This window comes from Pyrenophora tritici-repentis, chromosome 6 (assembly GCF_003171515.1).
Source record: "Pyrenophora tritici-repentis strain M4 chromosome 6, whole genome shotgun sequence".
In the NCBI taxonomy this organism is placed as follows: Eukaryota; Fungi; Ascomycota; class Dothideomycetes; order Pleosporales; family Pleosporaceae; genus Pyrenophora; species Pyrenophora tritici-repentis.
The window spans coordinates 86094-107052 of record NC_089395.1 but is presented as its reverse complement, the minus strand read 5'-3'; the positions used below and the strand labels follow the sequence as shown (position 1 = coordinate 107052).

The window sequence follows — 20959 nt, the reverse complement described above, 5'->3', positions numbered from 1 at the left end:
TCTCCGTGACGGAGCCGGCGATACTTTGAGGGCCTGTGTGCTTAGGGAGCTATCACCAGGATACACCGCGATTGTGTTCGATGCTGACTCATCTAATGTCCGTCTTAGAAGGACAAACTTCGGCGGCGGCGCAACTCTAACTAGAGAGAGCCCATCACATCGGCACCCAGGTCGCCGGCGTAGTCTGTGCAGGAACACCAAGGTTCTAAACTATGACACAGTGAGACCGAATATTAGTTGAGCCGTCGATCTTTTCTAGGGTGTCACAGACATAGATGCAGTAAGACCGAATGTTAGGTAAGCTATCGATCCTTTCTAGGTGTGAACGGTCTGTAGGTACTGTATTCCAGCTACCCAATCCAGATGCTATTTACAGTCGAGATGAAGAGAAGAAGAGGAAGTGGGCGGCCATCCCGCTTTGTTTGGGTTGGCGCACGGCGCACGGTGCACGGGCTGCTGGGGAAGGAGTGATAGAAGGAAGGAAGCGACTAGGCCAGCGGCCTAGTCATGTGACTTAGGGCTCAGCCCATTACAATACGAGCTTACAGCCGATCCACTAATACGAGCTTACAGCTGTCAGATATTCAGTCTCATCTGGAATACTGATGAAATAGGTAATAATAGTGATGATATTGATGATTAATTGTGTTGTGGTTCTGTCTACGGTTGTGGGCATACCTTGGGGGTGCCAAGCCTTCCTCTGATCCGATTGGCTCTCACAGATGCCGGGTCGCGCTAGTCTAACCCAGCGTCTGTACGCTCTTCTCTTCAACAGTGCTATTATCTGACAACAGCCAATCCACCAACACGAGCTTACAGGTTCCACTCGCTTGAAGGTTCCACTCGCTTATCACCTACGTTAAGCCCTAAGCCCTAAGCCCACTCTTTAGCCCAGCAGTTAGAGTCTCCAGTGGCCCCATGATTGTTACAGGTTTCCCTGAAGCGACAGTTGTTGAAGGACAAAATCGCTCCTCCAGCTGCTCCAGCATGGATAGCCGCGGCAGCGCAGTAGTGACGGCCGTCATCAAACACGTCATAATTTCCACTGAAGTTGGCACATGCTTTCTGGGTAGCGTCATCGTTGAAACTGCCATCGCTGTTTTGGCAAAGACAATTATCATAGACGGCGCAAGCCATACTCAAGGCAGGAAGTAAGGTAAAGAGGGTGGCGGCAGTCTGAATGCATATTAGACTAGTTATTTAAAGTAAACTATAAACTTTTTCTCATCGAACACCAACTTTTCGAGATGACAAAAAGGTCCTGGATTACCCTTTTTTCATCTCAATTCCATTGAAATGCCTTCCTAGAATCAGTTTCCAACGTCTGCTTTTGCGTGCAGGCGTTGTGGCGGGCGCGCTGGCCGCTGCAACTTTGACAGAGTTGTTACCTGGCCTTAGTTGAGAGAAATCTCTGCAAATGGCCCGTGCGCCAACTGATTTTAGATGTTCGATCGAAGGCACCCTCTACGAAACCGACAGAGCAACGGCTCTTCCTTAGGTATATATCTCTATTGCTGCAAAGTAATAGGCCTATATATCTAGATGCTACCTATACCCGAACGCCCTAAACCAACTCGATATACCGACCCCATATACCGAACCGCTCCAGCACCTGCTGTCACCAGCACACGCACGAGCAAAACACCGACCAGGCACTAGATGTATAGATCTATTATCTCTCTTGTAGATCCCTATATACAGACGCCTACACCAAATACCCTCTCCACCGAACGCCCTAAACCGACTCGATATACCGACCCCATATACCGAACCGCTCTAGCACCTGCTTTCACTAGCACACGCACGAGCAAAACATCGACCAGGCAATAGCTGTATAGATCTATTCTCTCTCTTGTAGATCCCTATATACAGACGCCTACACCAAACGCCCTCTCTACCGAACGCCCTAAACCGACTCGATATACCGACCCCATATACCGAACCGCTCTAGCACCTGCTTTCACTAGCACACGCACGAGCAAAACATCGACCAGGCAATAGCTGTATAGATCTATTCTCTCTCTTGTAGATCCCTATATACAGACGCCTACACCAAAAACGCCCTCTCCACCGAACGCCCTAAACCGACTCGATATACCGACCCCATATACCGAACCGCTCTAGCACCTGCTTTCACTAGCACACGCACGAGCAAAACATCGACTAGGCAATAGCTGTATAGGTCTATTATTGTTAGGTTATAATAGATCCCTGTATACAGACGCCTACACCAAAACGCCCAAAAACATCGACTAGGCAATAGCTGTATAGATCTATTCTCTCTCTTGTAGATCCCTATATACAGACGCCTACACCAAATACCCTCTCTACCGAACGCCCTAAACCGACTCGATATACCGACCCCATATACCGAACCGCTCCAGCACCTGCTTTCACTAGCACACGCACGAGCAAAACATCGACCAGGCACTAGATGTATAGATCTATTCTCTCTCTTGTAGATCCCTATATACAGACGCCTACACAAAACAACAGACAGACACTGTATAAAACTACAAACAATATTTCTTTTCGCAAAGAGCTCGCTGTTACATCTCTTTCTGTTCACCACACTGCTCTTTAGCACCCGCGCCAACGGAAGACTAGCTCGGAAATTGGACTACGCAACTATCCTCCAAATTGTACAAGACCTATAGAAACTCCATATTGAACAACATACATAGAACGGCTTAGCCAAAGTCCTACATAGTCACCGACTGATACAGGACTCTAATGGAAATATAATAATAATAATATAAACTTTTTCTACTTACTAGGAACTTCATGATGATAAGGATACAGGTCGTTGCTTGAACTGTAATGTCATGGTTTGGAACCTTGGTGTTCTGAGCACGGACCACGCCGGCGCCTCGGGTGCCGAGGCCCCGCTGCCCCACACATGTATTTAATTCTACCGAAGTTTCTTAGAAACTCGGTACTGCAAAAACTTTGTAATTCAACACAGTTTTAAATATCTGATCCTGTGAGACCCTAACACGTTTTTGCAGTCCATTAAACGCCTCTGACAGCAACCTGGCGTCCTTGGCCAGTTGCTCCTAACCTGACAGCGCCTTAACTGCGCTCTGACAGCGCTCTAACAGCGCTCTAATAGCAACCCAGCGCGTGCGGCTAGTTGCAGATCCCCACAGTTCCCGCGACACGGTAGACCAACGCCATGTCCACCCAGTTCCCAGACGGCAATGCCGCCGACGCGCCCCATGTGGGAGACGCCTCGGGCAGCGACGCCAACCCTACCGCCGGTGCAACGATCAGCCCCGGTAAGAGCGCGAGGTCTTTCGCTAGACCTACCGTGGCTTCCACCGCCCGCAGCAGCGCCTTGCCACGCGCTACCGGGTCCGCCAACTTACGCCAAATCAGCAACCCAGCTGTACCTGGCGCCTTCGGAAACGAGCAGCTAGAGCAGCAGGGCTATGACGCCGACTCAGATAACGACGAGGCCGACATTACCCAAATCCACCATCTAGTACCATCGCGCCCGTTATCACCTGTCGTAGACGCTCAAGACTCTAGCGACTCCTTTCAACCGTCCCCGCCTAACGTCACTACAACCCGCGGCCGCGCAGGCTTTCAGTACCCCGCTCTCCGACAGCGGTCGGACGCCCAGCGCACTGATAACCCCTTTACGTACCAAACAGAAGACGGCAACCATACTAGCTACGCCCTCTCTCCGCCTACATGGGACCCGCTACCCTCGCCTACGCCACGCACAGAGGGGACTACCTCAAAGCCCGTCCGCAAAGTCATTGGCTACGTAATCCCCAAAACTGACTTGCCTCAAGGCAGTCAGCCAACTCTAGCCGCCTATGAGTACGACGCCAACGGCGAGCCCAGGCTAGTAGGAGAACTTGACGAAGCTTTTGTTAAAGGCTCAACCACGGAAGCTGGAGAGAAACTCTACCAGTTCTGCTTTGACACCGTCCACACCCTACATAACGACCTCGCCAATCTTCAAGAGCGCCTGACGGACGCTCAGGAAGACCTCATCGACGAGCGCGTCGCCAAACTCAACTCCGAAAAGCAGGTAAAGTTCCTTACAAACCAGCTTCAAGAGGTGAGAGGCAGCCTCCACGTAGCCAACCAAGACCTCCAGTCGAAACTCGACACCGCTGAGCGACGAGCCGAACGCTACCTCCAGCGCAAGGAGGAGTACAAGACCGCCCTTAACCAAGAGTCTACCGCGCACGGCGAAACCAAAGAAAAGCTTAAAGCCTATGCTAGCACCGCGCGCCCATCTCTACGCGGCAAACCGCATGACTCCATCTCTGACGAATCAGATGGACCCGTTAGCGTACGCCGCCACCGCTCAGCTACCAAACTTAGCCCTGACGCTCCGCTGCCCGCCACAACGCAGCGACGATCTAAACAACCTGAACCCGCGGTCTTTGAGGGCCCTACAGGCACAAAGGCCTCTACCTACCAGAAATGGAAACTCGACATGCAGAGCTGGTTCCGTGCCCATCCGTACCCTTTCGCCAACAACGAGGAGGAGCAACTAGACTACATCCGCATGAAAACCACCGGCGTAGCCTGGGATAATATCTCGAGCGGATGGTTTGTCGAAGGAGACGAGTTCCATACTGCACAAGAAGCGTGGGATATCCTCGACGCCTGCTACGGCCGTTTGAATACCCGCCTAGATGCCCACAACTTCTACGAAAAGGAAGGCTTCATGAAGCCTGGTGAGACTATCACCTCCTACCTGGCCCGCTTCAAAGCCGGCGTCGCTCCCTTGAAATGGGACGACGAGGAAAAGACTCTGCAAGCCTACAAGAAGTTGCCAGACCAGTGGCGCAGCCGAGCGGAGCACCTCATGAGCGACGACACCTTCACCAAGGACTTTGCCAAGTTCAGCCACAAGCTCCGACACCTCGAACAACTTCACTCCGCCCTCCAGCCCTCTCACAACCCTAGCAAGGGTAATAGTGGAGGTAGCGGTCGTGGCGGCGGCGGCAATAACCGCAACCGCAATCGCAACGCCGACAACGCGCAGCCCAAAGGCAGCGGAGCCAACCAATTTATTATCAACAAACCCTACAGGGAGCGCACTGTCATGGAGACCCAGGTCCTAGCTGAATTGGAACGCTGCTTCAAGTGCACCCGTGCAGGCCACAAGTCTAACTCCGACGACGCGCCCTGCAAGGACATGGACAAGCTCACTTCAATGGGCCGCTACCCCGAAGTCCTCACCGCCTTGAACGAAGCCCGCAAGGCCGCCGGCGTCCCTATCCCTAAGGCCGCCGTACGCATTAACGCCGTCCGAGCCCCTACTCCTCCAGCGGCCGCCTCTGACGCCCGCTCGGAAAACGAGTAGTCCCTGGCGAAAGTCGCCCCCAGGGACCCCAAGAGCCTGAGAAACTCAATAAAGAACCCTTGAATACACCTGAACCTACAACGCCCCCTTCTCCTACTGCCGAAGACTGCGACGACAACGACACTGAACCTGACCCCACACTGCAAGCAATCCTGGACCGGATCAAGAACCTGGAACGCCCTGCTGCCCCACGGGTTCGCGTCTCCGCCATCGCAGCCGCCGCTATTCGTGGCAATACTTATCTCCCTATGGTAGGTCAGCAATTAGTATTCAAAGGGATGATATCTCCCTCTCAACAACCATCCTCACACGTAGAACTCATGGGTGACTCTGGTTGTGCTTCTCTCTTCATTGATGAATCTCATGCTCGCGCACACAAATACGAATTAATTCCGCTCCAAGACCCAGCTGTCCTGGAGCTCGCAGACGGCACCCAAGTTGCCAACGTTACCCATATGACACGGGTACACGTAACTTTCGACACCCACCATGAACAAGTCCTTGCCTATGTGACCAAAGTTAGCGGAGTGCAAATGATCCTTGGCACTCCCTGGTTTCAAATCCACAACCCCCAGGTAAACTGGGACACTATGTCAATAGTATTCAACTCAGACCATTGCATTCGCAACTGCCTAGAAAACCACAAGCCATGCATGGCTGCTAGTAGCCGACACCGCAAACACCCAGCGCCCCCAGCCTATGAGCTTAAAAAAGCTCGCCATCCTAAGGCTCCTCAACATCCCCCGCCTATCGACATCGCTTTTATCTCAAGCCGGGTGGCCGCCATTTCAGTGACAAGAGGAGAACAGGTCTGCCTAACCTCTATGGAAGAGGTTGAAAGACTTTGCAATATGACCGACCAAGAATGGACGGATACCCAACTGCTGCGTGCGGCAGGAGCCAAAGTCCTCCCTGAAGACTTTGAAAAGTTTCGCGATCGAATGGAGCGCCCCCACATGAGTAAAGAGGAAATCCTGGCTAAGCTGCCAGAGGTCCTCCATCCCCTCTACCATGGCTTCGACCCACGAGAGGCCGATGAGATCCCTCCGCAGCGAGACAAGCTGGACCACGCTATTGAAATCCAGTTAGACCCCGAAACCGGAAAACCGCCTCGCCCTTCATCACAGCGGCTAAGGCCGCTATCCCGCGACGAAGCCCGAGCTGTGAAGCTCTACATTGACGATATGATCCGGAAAGGCCACATTGAACGTAGCACCTCTGAATGGGCTGCCCCCCTCCTAGTAGTCAAGAAACCTGGAGGAGGTATCCGAATTTGCGTGGACTATCGAGGACTTAATGCCCATACCATCAAGAACCGTAACACCCCTCCGTTGATACGCGACATGCTCACCAAGCTATCCAAGGCCAAATTCTTCTCTAAGGTAGACGTTATCGCCGCCTTCAATAAAATCCGGATTAAAGAAGAGCATAAACACCTCTCAGCGTTCATTACGCCATACGGCCTGTACCAGTACACCGTAATGCCCTTTGGAATGTGCAACAGCCCTGGAACATTTCAAGCCTACATCAACGACGTCCTCCATGAGTACCTGGACGAATTTTGCATGGCCTACCTAGACGACGTCATCATATTCAGCGAAACAAGGGAAGAGCATGATGACCATCTACTCCGAGTGGTCACACGCCTGTCCAACGCTGGGCTCCCCATGGACATCCTGAAATCTGAATTCTTCCAAGAAGAAGTCAAGTTTCTTGGGCTTATTATCACACCGAACGGTATAAAGATGGACCCAGAAAAGGTCAGTGCTATACAGGACTGGCTTCTACCCAAGTCCCTCAAGGATGTCCAAGCCTTCCTTGGCTTTGCCAATTTCTATCGCCGTTTTATATATGGCTTCTCTGATATCGCCAAACCTCTCACCCATCTCACCCGCGGAGATCCAAAGCTGTTTCAAATGACCCCCGAAGCTTCGCGAGCCTTTGACCTGCTCAAGCAGGCATTCTGTAGCGAGGTGGTCCTCGCCCATTTTAACCCAGACCTCAAATGCATCCTGGAAACCGACGCCTCTGACTACGTCTACGCTGCAGTGCTCTCCCAAATTCAAAGCGACGACACTATACGCCCTGTCGCGTACCTCTCCAAAAAGATGACTCCTACGGAGTGCAACTATGAGATCTACGACAAGGAACTGCTGGCAATAGTCCGCGCCTTCGAGGAATGGCGCCCGGAGCTCGCAGGCGCCGCCGACACAGTAGAAGTACTTACTGACCATCGAGGCCTCGAATACTTCCGCTCTAAACGCCACCTTAACCGCCGACAAGCCCGCTGGGCCGAGTTCTTAGAGGAATTCGACTTTAAAGTCAAGTATCGGCCTGGAAAACAAGGCACGAAGCCAGACAGCCTCACCAGAAGGACAGGTGACCTGCCTGAGAGTGTCACCGACGACCGCGTCCAGCACCAGTGTCAGACCATCCTTGGCGACCACCGGTGGGATGGAGGCAGCCATGAAGCTATCCGCCTTGCTGGCCTCTGCTTAGGAGAAGCCGAGTGCGACCTGCCCTCTATCTTATCCCTCATGCATGAATCCGGAGAAGGCATGTCACGCGTGGGCACCGCCATGGTTAGGCTAGCCCGCCTCACTCTCCAAGGACAACATGACCCTTACGACGACCTTGTAGCAGCCGATGAAATGACTACCCAAGAAATTGTCGATGCCCTCTACCCTACAGACGCCCGCCTTACCGCTATCCGCGACGCACTCAACAACGGCCATCGACGTATCCCTCACCACCTTATTGCTGAAGGTGTGCGGTTGGAACTGGGCGATCTTGAAACCAACGCTGAGAGAAAGCTTTTTATGCGCTATAACCGCCTTCTTGTCCCATTCAGCGAGAAACTGAGGACCCGCATTATAAAAGATATCCATGACTCCCTGCCAGGAGGGCACGGGGGTCGCACCACAACATACCAGCAGGTGAGCCAATGGTACTATTGGCAAGGCATGACCGACACTATCGCAAGGTTCACTAACAACTGCACCACCTGCCGGCGCTCCAAAGTCAACCGCCACGCTAAGCATGGCCTCCTGCACCCATTGCCTGTGCCAGAGAAATACTGGACGGACATCTCTATCGATTTCATTACGCCGCTGCCACCCTCAAAGTGGTGCGGCCACTCATACCGACACATCATGGTGGTCGTGGATAGGCTGTCGAAGAAGAAGAAGTTTATCGCCATTGAGAACATGGAGGTACTAACTATCGTCGACAAGTTTCTCGAATACATCTGGAGAGAAGAGGGCTACCCAAAGACCCTAGTTTCAGACCGAGGCCGCCAATTCACATCCCACTTTTGGCGCCGCCTTTGCGACCGCGTCGGCACAGCACCAAAGCTCTCAACTGCCTATCATCCTGAGACAGATGGCCAAACAGAAAACGCCAACGCGGACTTGAAGCAGTACCTGCGCTCGTACGTGAACTACCTGCAGGATGACTGGGCCCAGCTCCTACCTTTAGCTGAATTCGAAGCCAACTCCGCTATAAGCTCCGCTACTGGAGTTTCCCCATTTCAAGCAACAAAGGGCTACCAACCTCGCTCCGGCCTAGAACCAGCCCACGCCATCACTAACGCCACCCCAGCTGCAGCACAGCGGCGCGCTGCTGACTCCCTCACAAACCGCATTGACGCAACCCGTCGGTACCTCCGCGATGAGATCGCCTGGACCCAGGAACGCATGAAAGACTTCGCTGATGTCCACCGCCATCCAGCCCCCCGCTTCGCTGTTGGCGACTGGGTGCTCCTCAACGCTAAACATATTAAGACCGAAAGGCCAGTCAAGTCGCTAGACCACAAGAATATGGGTCCCTACCAGATTACCCGTGTTATTGACAACATGGCCTATGAGCTAGACCTGCCAGATAGCCTTAAGAACATTTTTCCCGCTTTTCATCCGTGGCTGCTCCAACCATATGAGGATGACGCTCTACCTGGACAGCCCAGAGCTAACGACAACGCTCCCCCGAAGTCCATTTGAACGATGAGGGCGACACAGAGTATGTTATCGCTCAAGTCTTAGACTCCCGCATACGAAATACAATGAACGACCCCTATACTGGCCGCCGTGGTTGCCTCCAGTACAAAGTTGAATGGGTCGGCAACGACCAGTCTGAAGGCTGGCAACCCTACTTCAACCTGCGCGGCAGCAAGGAGTCAGTCCAGGACTTTCACGACCGCAACCCTGGGCGCCCTGGGCCTCACGCCACCTTTCATGATTATGACGACAACGGGCAGCTTGCCGTTGCCCTGCTTTGTGTTTTCAATGGAAGTTTGAACGCTCAGTCGGGACTTTGAGCATTTTGGAGGGGGGACGTGTCATGGTTTGGAACCTTGGTGTTCTGAGCACGGACCACGCCGGCGCCTCGGGTGCCGAGGCCCCGCTGCCCCACATATGTATTTAATTCTACCGAAGTTTCTTAGAAACTCGGTACTGCAAAAACTTTGTAATTCAACACAGTTTTAAATATCTGATCCTGTGAGACCCTAACAGTAATGCTCTGGCAGATAGAATTCGCAATGGAGGAAGGTCTAAGAAAGGAGTAGTCTGATAGTAGGTATAGAATCTTATCTTTATGCGAAGGTAGCTATTATTTATATGTAAGGAACGCTCCTAGCGTGCATAATAGCTTCTTTCTCTAGCTCTCTAGTACTAACCTAAGCTAGCTAACGCTAGTAAGCACAGAAGGCAACAATCAAATCAAATAATAGCTCAAATCTAGGCGCTAACCCAACAGGGTAAGAGTTAAGCCTTTATAGGAAGCCGTTAAACCTAAAGCGGTAATCAAACTGTCAGAATATGGGCATATTTTGGGTGGTGGACAAAATCCGGGTGTTCGGAGCTGTGGATTCTGTGGATCAGTTAAATTAGTCAGCGCGCACAATCCACCGCGACCCAACTGATCGAACAGCGTTGGACAACAGAACACACGAGATCAGACCAGAACAATACAATCGATCCCAATCATATTATTATACTATTATCCCCGTCTTTGATAACCCATCACAATCTGACAATTAAGAGTCTCATCCGCCCTACCAATAATCCAACAACCAAATCGCTATGACCGCTCAAGCCAACCAACAGAACGCGACAGTGCTCCTACGCGACGAGCACGACTATCGCGCTTGGTACAGCCAACTCCAAGCGCGCTGTGTCACCTACAATATATGGGAACAGGTCAATCCTGATGGGACAAAGCTGCCACTGATGGAGCCGTTCCCTCCGGAGCTCCCGGAGTGCGCCGACTACGCGCCATCGACTGGACTCCCTGCAGGAGCCAATCCAACTAGACTATCAGATCTATCCTCAGCGGGACAACGAGCCTACAAGGACGATCTTGAGATCTACAAACTCAAAATGGAGCAATACAAAACAAAGTACGCCAGATACAAGACTGAGATAACCAATCTCCAACACATTATGATCCTCGTCCAATCTACCGTCGCGGTTCACCTACAGCGCACCTGCTGTCCGCCAGATGGATCGATCAGAGACTGGATCAAGAACCTTCGAGCCCATGTGGGCATCACTATCGAAACCGAACGAGAGCAAGCGCGACAGCGATACTACAGTGCTCTTAAACCACCTCGATCCGCGAATAACTGGGATACCTGGCTCGCCGAGTACAATCAAGCTGTAACTGAAGCGGAGACACTTAAGGTGCCTGATACTACTCAGTTTAGATCAGTAGCTGTAGACTTTATGTCGGCAGTAAACAAAATAGCCCCAATATGGGCAGCAACCTTCCAATCCAATGGGATGGATCAACCTGGGGTAACCCAGAAGGACATGATGAGACGGTTCCGAGAGTATATGATGCTGAATCATCCGATCACGCGAAACAGAAGCCAAAAGGCAGCTTTTGCAGTGGATGATCCATCTGTATTTCTTGCTGCGAACAGCAACGCTGACCAGCGCGTGGATGGGGACACCCACCATGTGGAAACGGGAAACTCTCAAGTCAGAAAACGGGGCAGACCCCGATATCAACGTACAGCTATAGAGGAAGGCGATCGCGAACCTCCAAGCTCTTCAATCCCTCCAAGAGGAAGAGGCAAAAGCGCAAGATCGTACGCCTACGGTAACTCCGCCAAAGCGGACGCCGTGCCTGGTAAAACTGTGATCGCAGACGCCAGAGGCCCCAAATGTCCAGCATGTGACATGGGGCATGCCCTCCGTGATTGCTTCTACGTGTATACTGAGAAAGCTCCGGAGTGGTGGGAACCCAATCCAAGAACAGCCCAATTCGTGGAGCTCAGACGAGAACATGACGCTGAGTTTCAGAGTCTCCTGAGAGCCCAAGGTCGCCCAAGGACTCATACTCCAAGACTTAAGCAGTCCCAAACTCCTACACCTAATCTTATTGATGATTGACTAAATGGACGACAGATATCGAAGATCGACGCCATGTTCGCCGCTGTATCCTCCCTATCGAATCGGCACGATTACCCACTAAGCAACTCCTTCATCTTTGACTCAGGATCGACGTGCCATATCACGAACAACCCCGATCGGATCCACAACTATCGGCCACCGATCCATGGAGATTTCATATGGGCAGGCAATAGCCAGATTTGGATCAAGGGATATGGATCAATAGTCATACAGCTTGAACATAAACAGAGAGTAGAGAAACTCGTGCTCCACGACGTAGCAATCTGCCCAGACATCCTCTGCAATATCGTCTCATTTAGAGTACTGAGAAAGCAAGGACTCTGGTGGGATACCCAATCGGATCCCACAGCGGTCAAGCGATCAGATGGATCAACCGTCTGCGAGCTGGCAGAGCTATATGGTCAATGGGTACTGGAGTATCGGCCAAATGGATCAGAGGACAGAGTAGCCCTACACGCCCACTCACAAACGTCCCGAACGCGCCGGCGACCCCAACAGGCGCCTGCTCTCCTCTGGCACAAAAGACTGGGACACCCAGGGCCAGCAGCGATCGAGCACCTAGTCCAGCAAGCTGAGGGGGTGCGAGTTAAAGGGGTAACGACAGTGCAGTGCGATGCGTGTGGCCGAGCGAAAATCCGACGACAGATCAGCCGCGCTCCACGGATCAATGATCAGGGACCCGCAGAGAGGCTCGCCATTGATTTCCACTCCTATGAGAATCAATCCTACAACAAAGAGAAAAGCCAATTGCTAATTACCGATAGGTACTCGCGATTTCAGTGGGATTTCTATCTCACAGATAACCGAACGGCGAAATCGATCATCCGAGTACTATCCAATTTCCTCACTTTCCTCCAAAACCAATACAACATCACCCCAAAAGTGATCGAAACCGACAACGAGATCACCACAGTCAAACCAGACGTCGAGCGATGGATCAGAGGCCAAGGCATTGCTGTCGAGCCTTCAGCACCAGATACTCAAGCTCAAAACGGTGGAGCTGAACGCTCAGGGGGTGTGAATAAGGAGAAGGCACGCACAATGAGACTTGACGCCAATCTACCATGGGAACTCTGGCCAGAGATCACTCGGGCTGCTGTACACCTCTACAATCGAACGCCAAACTACAGTAACCAGTGGAAAACACCCTACGAAGTATTCTTCACGCGCGTATCACTAGCAAATGGGATAGTCACGTCGATCAAGAAGCCCTACCTAGCATACCTCAAAGCCTATGGGTGCAAAGCTTTTGCGATGACTGATGATACCCACAGAGGCAAATCAAGACTACAGCGGCTTGATCCAAAAGCCTGGATCGGCTACCTAGTTGGATATCAATCATCCAATATCTATCGGATTTGGATCCCATCACTCGCCAAAGTCATCAGCACAAGAGACGTGACCTTCGACGAAAATACAATATTTGATGGGACAATTGAAGACCTAATGGATAGCCTTATGCACAGCACTCTTTCAGAGATCGCAGCATACGTTAGGACTATCGAGCTCCCACCACCGATCCCAGACACCGGGACGGAGTCGTTTCATGAAGACGACGAAAGCATCAATACCACAGAGGAGGAAGAAGATCCGCCAGGGTACTACAATGGTCGAAAGATCCAAGATCACTACCCAACTCCTCCATCAACACCTCCACCAGCAGTCCTGCTCGCCCAGTTTATGAGTGGAAATGTTCGATCCACTCCTGAGATCCAATCATCCAAAACAGTTCCATGGGCCGCAGCGTTCATGGCTGGATTAAAGGCAGGGACTATAGGCACTCACAATGGAAGCCCAATCGACAAGGCACAACTTCACCGGCTACTCGCCAAAGGAGTCAAGATCCATCAATCACAACTTCCTGATCCACCGACAGCCAGGACTGATCTTGATCAGCACCCTTTAGGAGAGCTATTTAAAGAAGCACAACGTGCACATCTCGACAGCCACAAAGTCACCAATTCGTGGGAAGAAGTACCCTACCAAGCAGCTAAATCTAAAGGACACCAGATTCTAGACTGCATGTGGGTGTATGTCTACAAATTTAACAAAGCCAATCAATTCATTAAGTGCAAAGCTCGATTAGTTGTGCGGGGTGATCAGCAGCGCAATATCACCTCCCAAGACACCTACGCCGCTACTCTAGCTAGCCGATCATTTCGACTACTTATGGCAATCGCTGCCAAACACAATCTTGAACTAAAACAGTACGACGTTACCAACGCCTTCGTCCACGCATCGTTAGATCGAGAGGTCTACATGCGGATGCCAAAGGGTTATCAGAAGCCCGGCACTATCCTACGGATCAAGAAAGCTCTTTATGGGCTAAGAATATCCCCACTCCTTTGGCAGAAGGATCTCACAGCGACGCTCACTCAACTTGGGTTCCAGATTGTACCCCACGAGCCCTGCTGTATGATCAAAGACGGAATCATCATCTTCTACTACGTAGACGATATCATCCTAGCCTATGGCAAGGATCAATCCAAGAAGGCTCAAGAAGCAATGGATCAGCTCAAGCAGCGATACTCCATCACTGGTGGAGACGATCTACAGTGGTTCCTTGGGATCGAGGTGATCAGGGATCGATCCAAACAACTGATCCACCTCTCCCAGGTTGCCTACTATGAAAAGATCAATAGACTAGTGGACGATCAGACAATCCGCCACGATACTCCTATGGCGACCAGCGAGCTCATGCCCAGAGAAGGACTAGCTACCCCGTCTGAGATCAATCGATACCAGCGGAAGATTGGCTCTCTCCTCTACGCCGCTGTCAATACACGCCCGGATATTGCTTTTGCGACGTCTAGACTAGCCAGATTTCTCGCCAACCCAAGTCAGGAACACCAACAGGCTGCGGATCGAGTGTTACTCTACCTATCCGACACTAAGTGGCTGACATTACGATTGGGTGGCGGCACCGCTATGCAGGTAGCCAGTGACGCATCATTTGCAGACAACACTCTGGATCGCAAAAGCTCTCAGGGCTACGCGATTAAACTCTTCGGCGGGCTGATCGCCTGGCGATCTAGCAAGCAAGATACCGTCACTACTTCAACAACTGAAGCAGAGCTCTTAGCACTCTCACAAGTAGCCAAAGAAGCGATCTTTACCTCACGATTGATCAGTGAACTTAAGGTTAAGCTACCGAGTCCTACGATCACTATCCAATGCGACAATCAACAGACGATCCGTCTTGTAACTCAAGCAGTATCAAGACTCACCACGAAGCTCCGACACGTAGATATCCACAACCATTGGCTCCGACAGGAAGTGACGAACCAGAGGATCAAAGTAGTATACACAAAATCCTCTGAGATGATAGCTGATGGCCTCACCAAAGTACTCCCAGTAAACCAGTGGACGGGCTTTCTGATCCAACTAGGGCTGGTCGAAGTTAGGGATCGAGAGCCACACAATCAGTCACCTGTTGTAGAGATCCAAGCTCAATTAGAGCAGCTTAGCTGTGGTTAATCCAGCTCAAGGCTCTTGAGCTGAGGGGGTGTGTCAGAATATGGGCATATTTTGGGTGGTGGACAAAATCCGGGTGTTCGGAGCTGTGGATTCTGTGGATCAGTTAAATTAGTCAGCGCGCACAATCCACCGCGACCCAACTGATCGAACAGCGTTGGACAACAGAACACACGAGATCAGACCAGAACAATACAATCGATCCCAATCATATTATTATACTATTATCCCCGTCTTTGATAACCCATCACAATCTGACACAAACAAATCAAATATTGAATCCTAAGCCCCACTTATTTGATTGTTGCCTTCTGTGCTAGTAAGCGTGTTAGGGTACTCTCGCCCGAGCGCCTTCTCTCGTGTTAGATCGCCTAGGGATTACCGCCGTCCTCGTGTTGGGGTACTCTCGCCCGAGCGCCTTCTCTCGTGTTGGATCGCCTAGGGATTACCGCCGTCCTCGTGTTGGGGTACTCTCGCCCGAGCGCCTTCTCTCGTGTTAGATCACCTAGGGATACACAGACTTTCGGCGCTACCTCGTTGAGCTGTTAGACTTACGAATTGTATCTCTTCATCGTCACAGGTATATATTGCCTCTATTCCATTAGCTTTTTGTTTGGCACATCAGTCAACAAAATACATTAGAACTTCCTTCCATCTCCGAACAAACAAATACGCACATTATCGCTACTCCTTCACCTTATAATGAAGGTATAACTACCATATCTCATCTTCCTTTATTTTTACTTAGCTAATAATAACTAGGTTCCTACTCTTGCTATCCTTGCCGTCGCGCCGGCCATGGTCAATGCCTGCGCTGGGTACCGTTATTGCCGCTGTGGTAATATCGACGACACTAAAACCGTATCTGTCTGCCAAAACTGGTTCAGCGGCAAAACCTCGGTAGAGACCTTCGAAGACGGGCACAAATACTGCAAGATCGATGGATTTTTTACCACTGGGCTCAATAATTGCGATTTCAAGCTTGCCTGCAGTAATGGCTTCGACTCTGATTGCTGGGTAAATATCGGTCACTGATTTACATAAACAATTCCTTAGGTCTAGGAGACATGGGTTTAGTGTAACGCTGTTATAATAATGCCAAGCTTCAGACCCATTCCGGAACGGGATTGGAGGGAGTATTTGTGTCAGATTGAGATGGATTATCAAAGATGGGTGAATAATGATGAATTATTGATCGTATTGCTTGATCTGATCTGAGTTGTTCTTGTGTCTGCCCTGATCCACGCTGATCCAAAGGGGTTGGATTAGATGGATCGCGGTGGATCTCCGCGCTGACTAATCTGACTGATCCATAGAATCCGGGTGCTCCGATCCACACCCGGATTCTGTCCACCACCCAAGATATGCCCATATTCTGACAATCTGCCGCCCACTCCTCAGTCCGTTGTCCTAGGGTCGGACCTGACTCGGACCCGACCTGGACAGGTATATAGGGAGACACTTCCTGTAGCTAGTTCTGTAGACTTTTGATATCCTTTTGTATAAGGCCTATAGGTGTCTATTCGAATCAAGGCTCGTTTGATGTCCCACGCACTCCTATATGCCTCTGAGTGACACTACCGCCGATACTGATCCAAGTAGTCTTGCCTGCGCCGTTACAAATGTGATGGGCTAGAGCCCTTTGGCTATATCCTTGGTGAGACCTCGGTGCATTGCCATAGCACTTAGGATAGCGGGGAGCTTATTTATCCGAACGCCGCGTGGATATCAGAGATGCCAACAATCAAGCCTGCTTGATGGGCTTGATTGATTTGATTGAGTGAATACAATCAAGCCAAATCAAGCCCAGACTGCTCAAAAGTACAAGCAAATCAAGCCCATCAAGCAGGCTTGATTGGTGAGCTTGATAGGCTTGATCCTGGCTATATCGTAGAACGTGAAGTCGTAGATTTTGGTATAACCTAGGTTCCATCCCATCTTCTCTCACTTAAAGGCTAGTACGTACAGGGCATAGCGCCCACAACGTTAGCCGGCGGAGATATAGATCTTAGTTCCCGTAGCACAATGATTAACACAATTCTCTACATGTTCTATTCCTAGTGCTACCCGTTGCTATTATGCCAGACCCTAGGCATCCTCGTAAACGCCCTGCTGCCGCTCCTGTTGCCGCCGCTGGTCGCTCAAAACGCCAGAAAGGCAGTAAATCACAGCCTATAACTATCGAAGCTTCGCAGCCATCTCACCCTTTCGTTATCGACGAGGATACACAGCGCGAGACTCCGCCAACGTCGCCGCGTCGAGCTATACTGGCCGCGAGCCAAGGCGTTGATTTCGAGATGCAGTTGCGCGACTCTATACCCGAAGATGCGATTGTCGCGCCTGTTGAAGCCTCTGAGGTAGCTGCAGCGGCGTCTGAAGCGGTAGATGAAGGCGAGCCAGAGCCTGACTTCGACCCGCGTATGGCCGATAACTTTGATGGCATTAACTGGAGTCGCCTGCCACGGTATATGAAGCCTCTTCGGACACAGAAGCAGAAGAAAAGCTGGGTATACAACTACGGTTATCGGCTTACTCTCCGCAGTAATACCAACAGGATATTCTGGCTGTGCCACATCTGTCACAAGCGTAAAGCAGCGACTGCTGGCTTTGCGGAGACGACGGAGGCAACTAGTACTGCTGCGAGGCACCTAAATAGGGATCATGGAATAACAAACGCTGGCGAGCAACCGCCTCAGCAGCTTCTTGGAGGCCAGAAATCGCTAGAAATGATGCTGAAGGGCGGCTTCGGCGTTAGCCAAAGGGTTGCGAACGAGATAGGAAACTTCGACGTACAGTCCTTTCGAATAGCAGCTGTTAGCTGGCTTGTTGACAACAACCTCGCCCTCTGCCAGTTCGAAGATCCAGCTTTCCGCAGGATGATACATTTCGCGAATCCTGAAGCTGAGCAGGCGCTCTGGAGTAGTCGCACAAGCGTTGCGCAGTTTGTGATGAGGCTGTACAACTTCATGCAGCCTCAGGTCGTCGATGAGCTGCGTTGCGCGGCGAGCAAGATACATATAAGCTTTGATGGGTGGACCGTTAAAGGTGGCAAGCGTGGCTTCTTCGGTATTGTCGCTCACTTTGCCACGGCTGAGGGCGACCTTAGGGACGTTGCTATTGACCTGCCGCAGCTCTCAGGTGCCCATACTGGCGACAGGATAGCTGATTGTGTCGCTGAAACTCTGCAGAAGTTTAATATAACTGCGCAGAACGTTGGCTACTTTATGCTCGACAACGCGTTCAATAACGACACTGCTATCGCGACCCTTGGAGCGAAGTTTGGCTTTAAGTCTAAGCATCGCCGGCTACGTTGTAGCGCTCATACAATCAACTTAGTTGGCCAGTCGATTATATTTGGCTCAAACAAGGACGCCTTTAACAACGACGAGAACTTGGCTGTAAGTCTACCTGTTCTTTTCAATGAAGCTTTCTAACGCTGTACAGGAGGAAGAGAAATACCTCAACGAGTGGCGTAAGCAGGGCCCATTAGGCACGCTTATAGACGTTATTAGCTACATCAAAACGCCACAACAGTACGACATGTTCGCGAACTTTCAGCGCCTCGCGAGGCAGGACTTACCGGCCGACGACGACGCTAAATTCCAAATACTCGAGCCTGTAAAGCCTTGCGTTACGCGCTGGAACTCCTTTTGTTCAGCGTTTGAGAGAGCTGTATTACTACAACCCGCGTTCAACTCCTACGTTTGTTTCTACGTGGAACAGCAGCGCGTTGCCGACTCACACGCCCGAACGAAGAACAACAAGAAGCCCCAGGCGCCTGCTTGGATGAGATCTAAGGGCCTCACAGCTGCTGATTGGGCTGTTATAACTGAGTATATTGAGGTGCTGAAGCCGCTGAAAGATGCTACAAAGCGCCTTGAAGGCAGAGGCAAATGTGGCCGTTTCGGTGCGATATACGAGGTTATACCAGTGTTTGAGTTCCTTATGGGGCGCTTTGAGCAGCGTCTCCGGCAGTACGAGAGGGTTGATTTTGAGCAGCGCGAGGCGCCTGAAGATCACATCTCTATCAACTTTCGCGCAGCGTGGGAGAAGCTCAACGACTACTACAGTAAACTCGACGACTCACCCGCGTACTTTGCGGCCTGCGCTCTTCACCCGTACTATCGACGCTATTGCGAGAAGGCGTGGCGTGATAAGCCTGAGTGGCTCGTCGCCTGTATGGCTGACTTTCGTGCTCTTTGGGCAGAGTATACGACCTCTACTCCTCCAACAAAGCCCTCAAAAGAGCGTGATAACGGCGCTATTGACGAGGCTATCTCGTACATCATAAGCGATAGCGAGGACGATGATGAGCTCACAGATGAGTACGACAGGTGGCGCAAATTGGAGCCAAAGTGGACGAGTAAGCAGCACAACAGCCCTAACGTTGACGGCAACCCTATCAAGTACTGGGTACAGCTTCAGTCTAAGTATCCCGACCTCTCACGCTTTGCGATTGACGTGTTGAGTATTCCAGCGAGCAGTTGCGAGTGCGAGCGCATGTTTAGTGAACTAGGAGATCTACTTGCTCCGCGACGGCGCAAGATTGGGTCACAAATACTCGCCGCGCTTCAATGTGTACGGGCTTGGAATGCCGCTGGCATAAAGCTGCCGACGTCAGCTACAAGCCAACTCTCAGATCACGACCTTGAGCAGTTGTACAACCTCACAGCGTGGGAGCAACCTAGCGATTCCGGTAAGTACAGCCCATCTCCATCCTCGTCTACGACCTCTAGGGTCATCAGGATAGCTGCTTCTTACAGCTTCAATATACCTAGCAGAGCGTAGCTGACTACTTCTTAAAATAGACGTCTCGCCTACCTTACAACGCCCATCCACTGAATAATACCGCCTGCCTCCGCGTCGATTAATGAGTCTTAAGCTTCGATATATCCTATCCAAAGGCCTTAGAGAGGTTACTGTCCCTGCTGTATACTGCTGTTGGGGCATATACTGCTAGTGAACGATGAGGATAGCTTGTGAGCACTCTGCTCAACGTAGAGACTCCCGAGTAGCTGGGTTTCAACGGCGATAGCGATACAATCTTATCTTTTCTTGATTACTCGCGCGCAATAAGACTTCAGGTTATATACTACGCAACACTGCTATTCTCCCTCAAACGCGCTCCTAGAAGGACCTCTCTCTAGAGCAGATAGTTGCGGCCTTTTTTGCTTTGTGTTCGAAACTCTATACTAACTTCTCGTTTTGCCTTTTTTTGGCTCCAGAAACCGCCTTTTTCACTCTTCGGAGCTTCCTAAGGCTACCTAGCGATCAAGCCCATCAAGCTCACCAATCAAGCCTCACTGATCGACCTATCAAGCCCATCAAAGCAAGCTCAACACCAAGAAAACGTCAATCAAAGCAAGTATAGGGCCTGAAGCTTGATTGATTTGATTGTTGGCATCTCTGGTGGATATAAGCCCTCTAGTAGATAGATCTGTAGTTCTCCATTAAATACAACTTCAGTAAACCTATGCAATTGCTCCCTAAGCGTAGCCCCTTACAAATTAGACTTATTAGAGGGTAGTAGTGATGCCGTAGGGGCGGGTCATCACAACGCAGTATAGTAACAATACTATAGATAATTAATAGAGGCGTCGTATCTAACGTAAAGAATATAGTTAAGTATAGTACGTACATACTTGTCAACGAGCGAGCCGGCTCGCTCAGCTCGCTCGGCTTGGACGTTTTGACCAAGCCGAATGAGCTGAGCGCGCAGTGCGCGCTTGCAAGCCGAGCG

The 20959-nt window shown here is 51.0% G+C and overlaps 7 protein-coding genes across 7 annotated transcripts; all 7 read left to right on the top strand.

Moving 5' to 3' along the window:
* Positions 1–3175: 3175 nt before the first annotated feature.
* PtrM4_112970 (Myosin-tail-1 multi-domain protein) lies at positions 3176–4835 on the top strand (the record flags this gene model as incomplete). The annotated part of the gene is made up of 2 exons (XM_066108041.1): positions 3176–4741; positions 4803–4835. The coding sequence occupies 2 exons, from the start codon at positions 3176–3178 to the stop codon at positions 4833–4835; spliced, it is 1599 nt and encodes a 532-aa protein (XP_065961226.1).
* Positions 4836–5071: 236 nt separating this feature from the next.
* On the top strand, positions 5072–9327 carry PtrM4_112960 (uncharacterized protein; the record flags this gene model as incomplete). Its single annotated transcript, XM_066108040.1, has 2 exons — positions 5072–5260; positions 5356–9327. 2 exons carry the CDS (start codon positions 5072–5074, stop codon positions 9325–9327), a joined length of 4161 nt encoding a protein of 1386 aa, XP_065961225.1.
* Positions 9328–9389: 62 nt separating this feature from the next.
* Positions 9390–9644, top strand: PtrM4_112950 (CHROMO domain containing protein; the record flags this gene model as incomplete). Its single annotated transcript, XM_066108039.1, has 1 exon — positions 9390–9644. The coding sequence occupies one exon, from the start codon at positions 9390–9392 to the stop codon at positions 9642–9644; it is 255 nt and encodes an 84-aa protein (XP_065961224.1).
* A 766-nt stretch (positions 9645–10410) lies between these two features.
* PtrM4_112940 (uncharacterized protein) lies at positions 10411–11041 on the top strand (the record flags this gene model as incomplete). The annotated part of the gene is made up of 2 exons (XM_066108038.1): positions 10411–10973; positions 11029–11041. 2 exons carry the CDS (start codon positions 10411–10413, stop codon positions 11039–11041), a joined length of 576 nt encoding a protein of 191 aa, XP_065961223.1.
* Positions 11042–11757: 716 nt separating this feature from the next.
* Positions 11758–15222, top strand: PtrM4_112930 (uncharacterized protein; the record flags this gene model as incomplete). Its single annotated transcript, XM_066108037.1, has 1 exon — positions 11758–15222. One exon carries the CDS (start codon positions 11758–11760, stop codon positions 15220–15222), a length of 3465 nt encoding a protein of 1154 aa, XP_065961222.1.
* A 699-nt stretch (positions 15223–15921) lies between these two features.
* PtrM4_112920 (uncharacterized protein) lies at positions 15922–16254 on the top strand (the record flags this gene model as incomplete). Its single annotated transcript, XM_066108036.1, has 2 exons — positions 15922–15927; positions 15982–16254. The coding sequence occupies 2 exons, from the start codon at positions 15922–15924 to the stop codon at positions 16252–16254; spliced, it is 279 nt and encodes a 92-aa protein (XP_065961221.1).
* Positions 16255–17297: 1043 nt separating this feature from the next.
* PtrM4_112910 (Dimer-Tnp-hAT domain containing protein) lies at positions 17298–20065 on the top strand (the record flags this gene model as incomplete). The annotated part of the gene is made up of 3 exons (XM_066108035.1): positions 17298–18617; positions 18664–19915; positions 20028–20065. 3 exons carry the CDS (start codon positions 17298–17300, stop codon positions 20063–20065), a joined length of 2610 nt encoding a protein of 869 aa, XP_065961220.1.
* Positions 20066–20959: the final 894 nt, after the last annotated feature.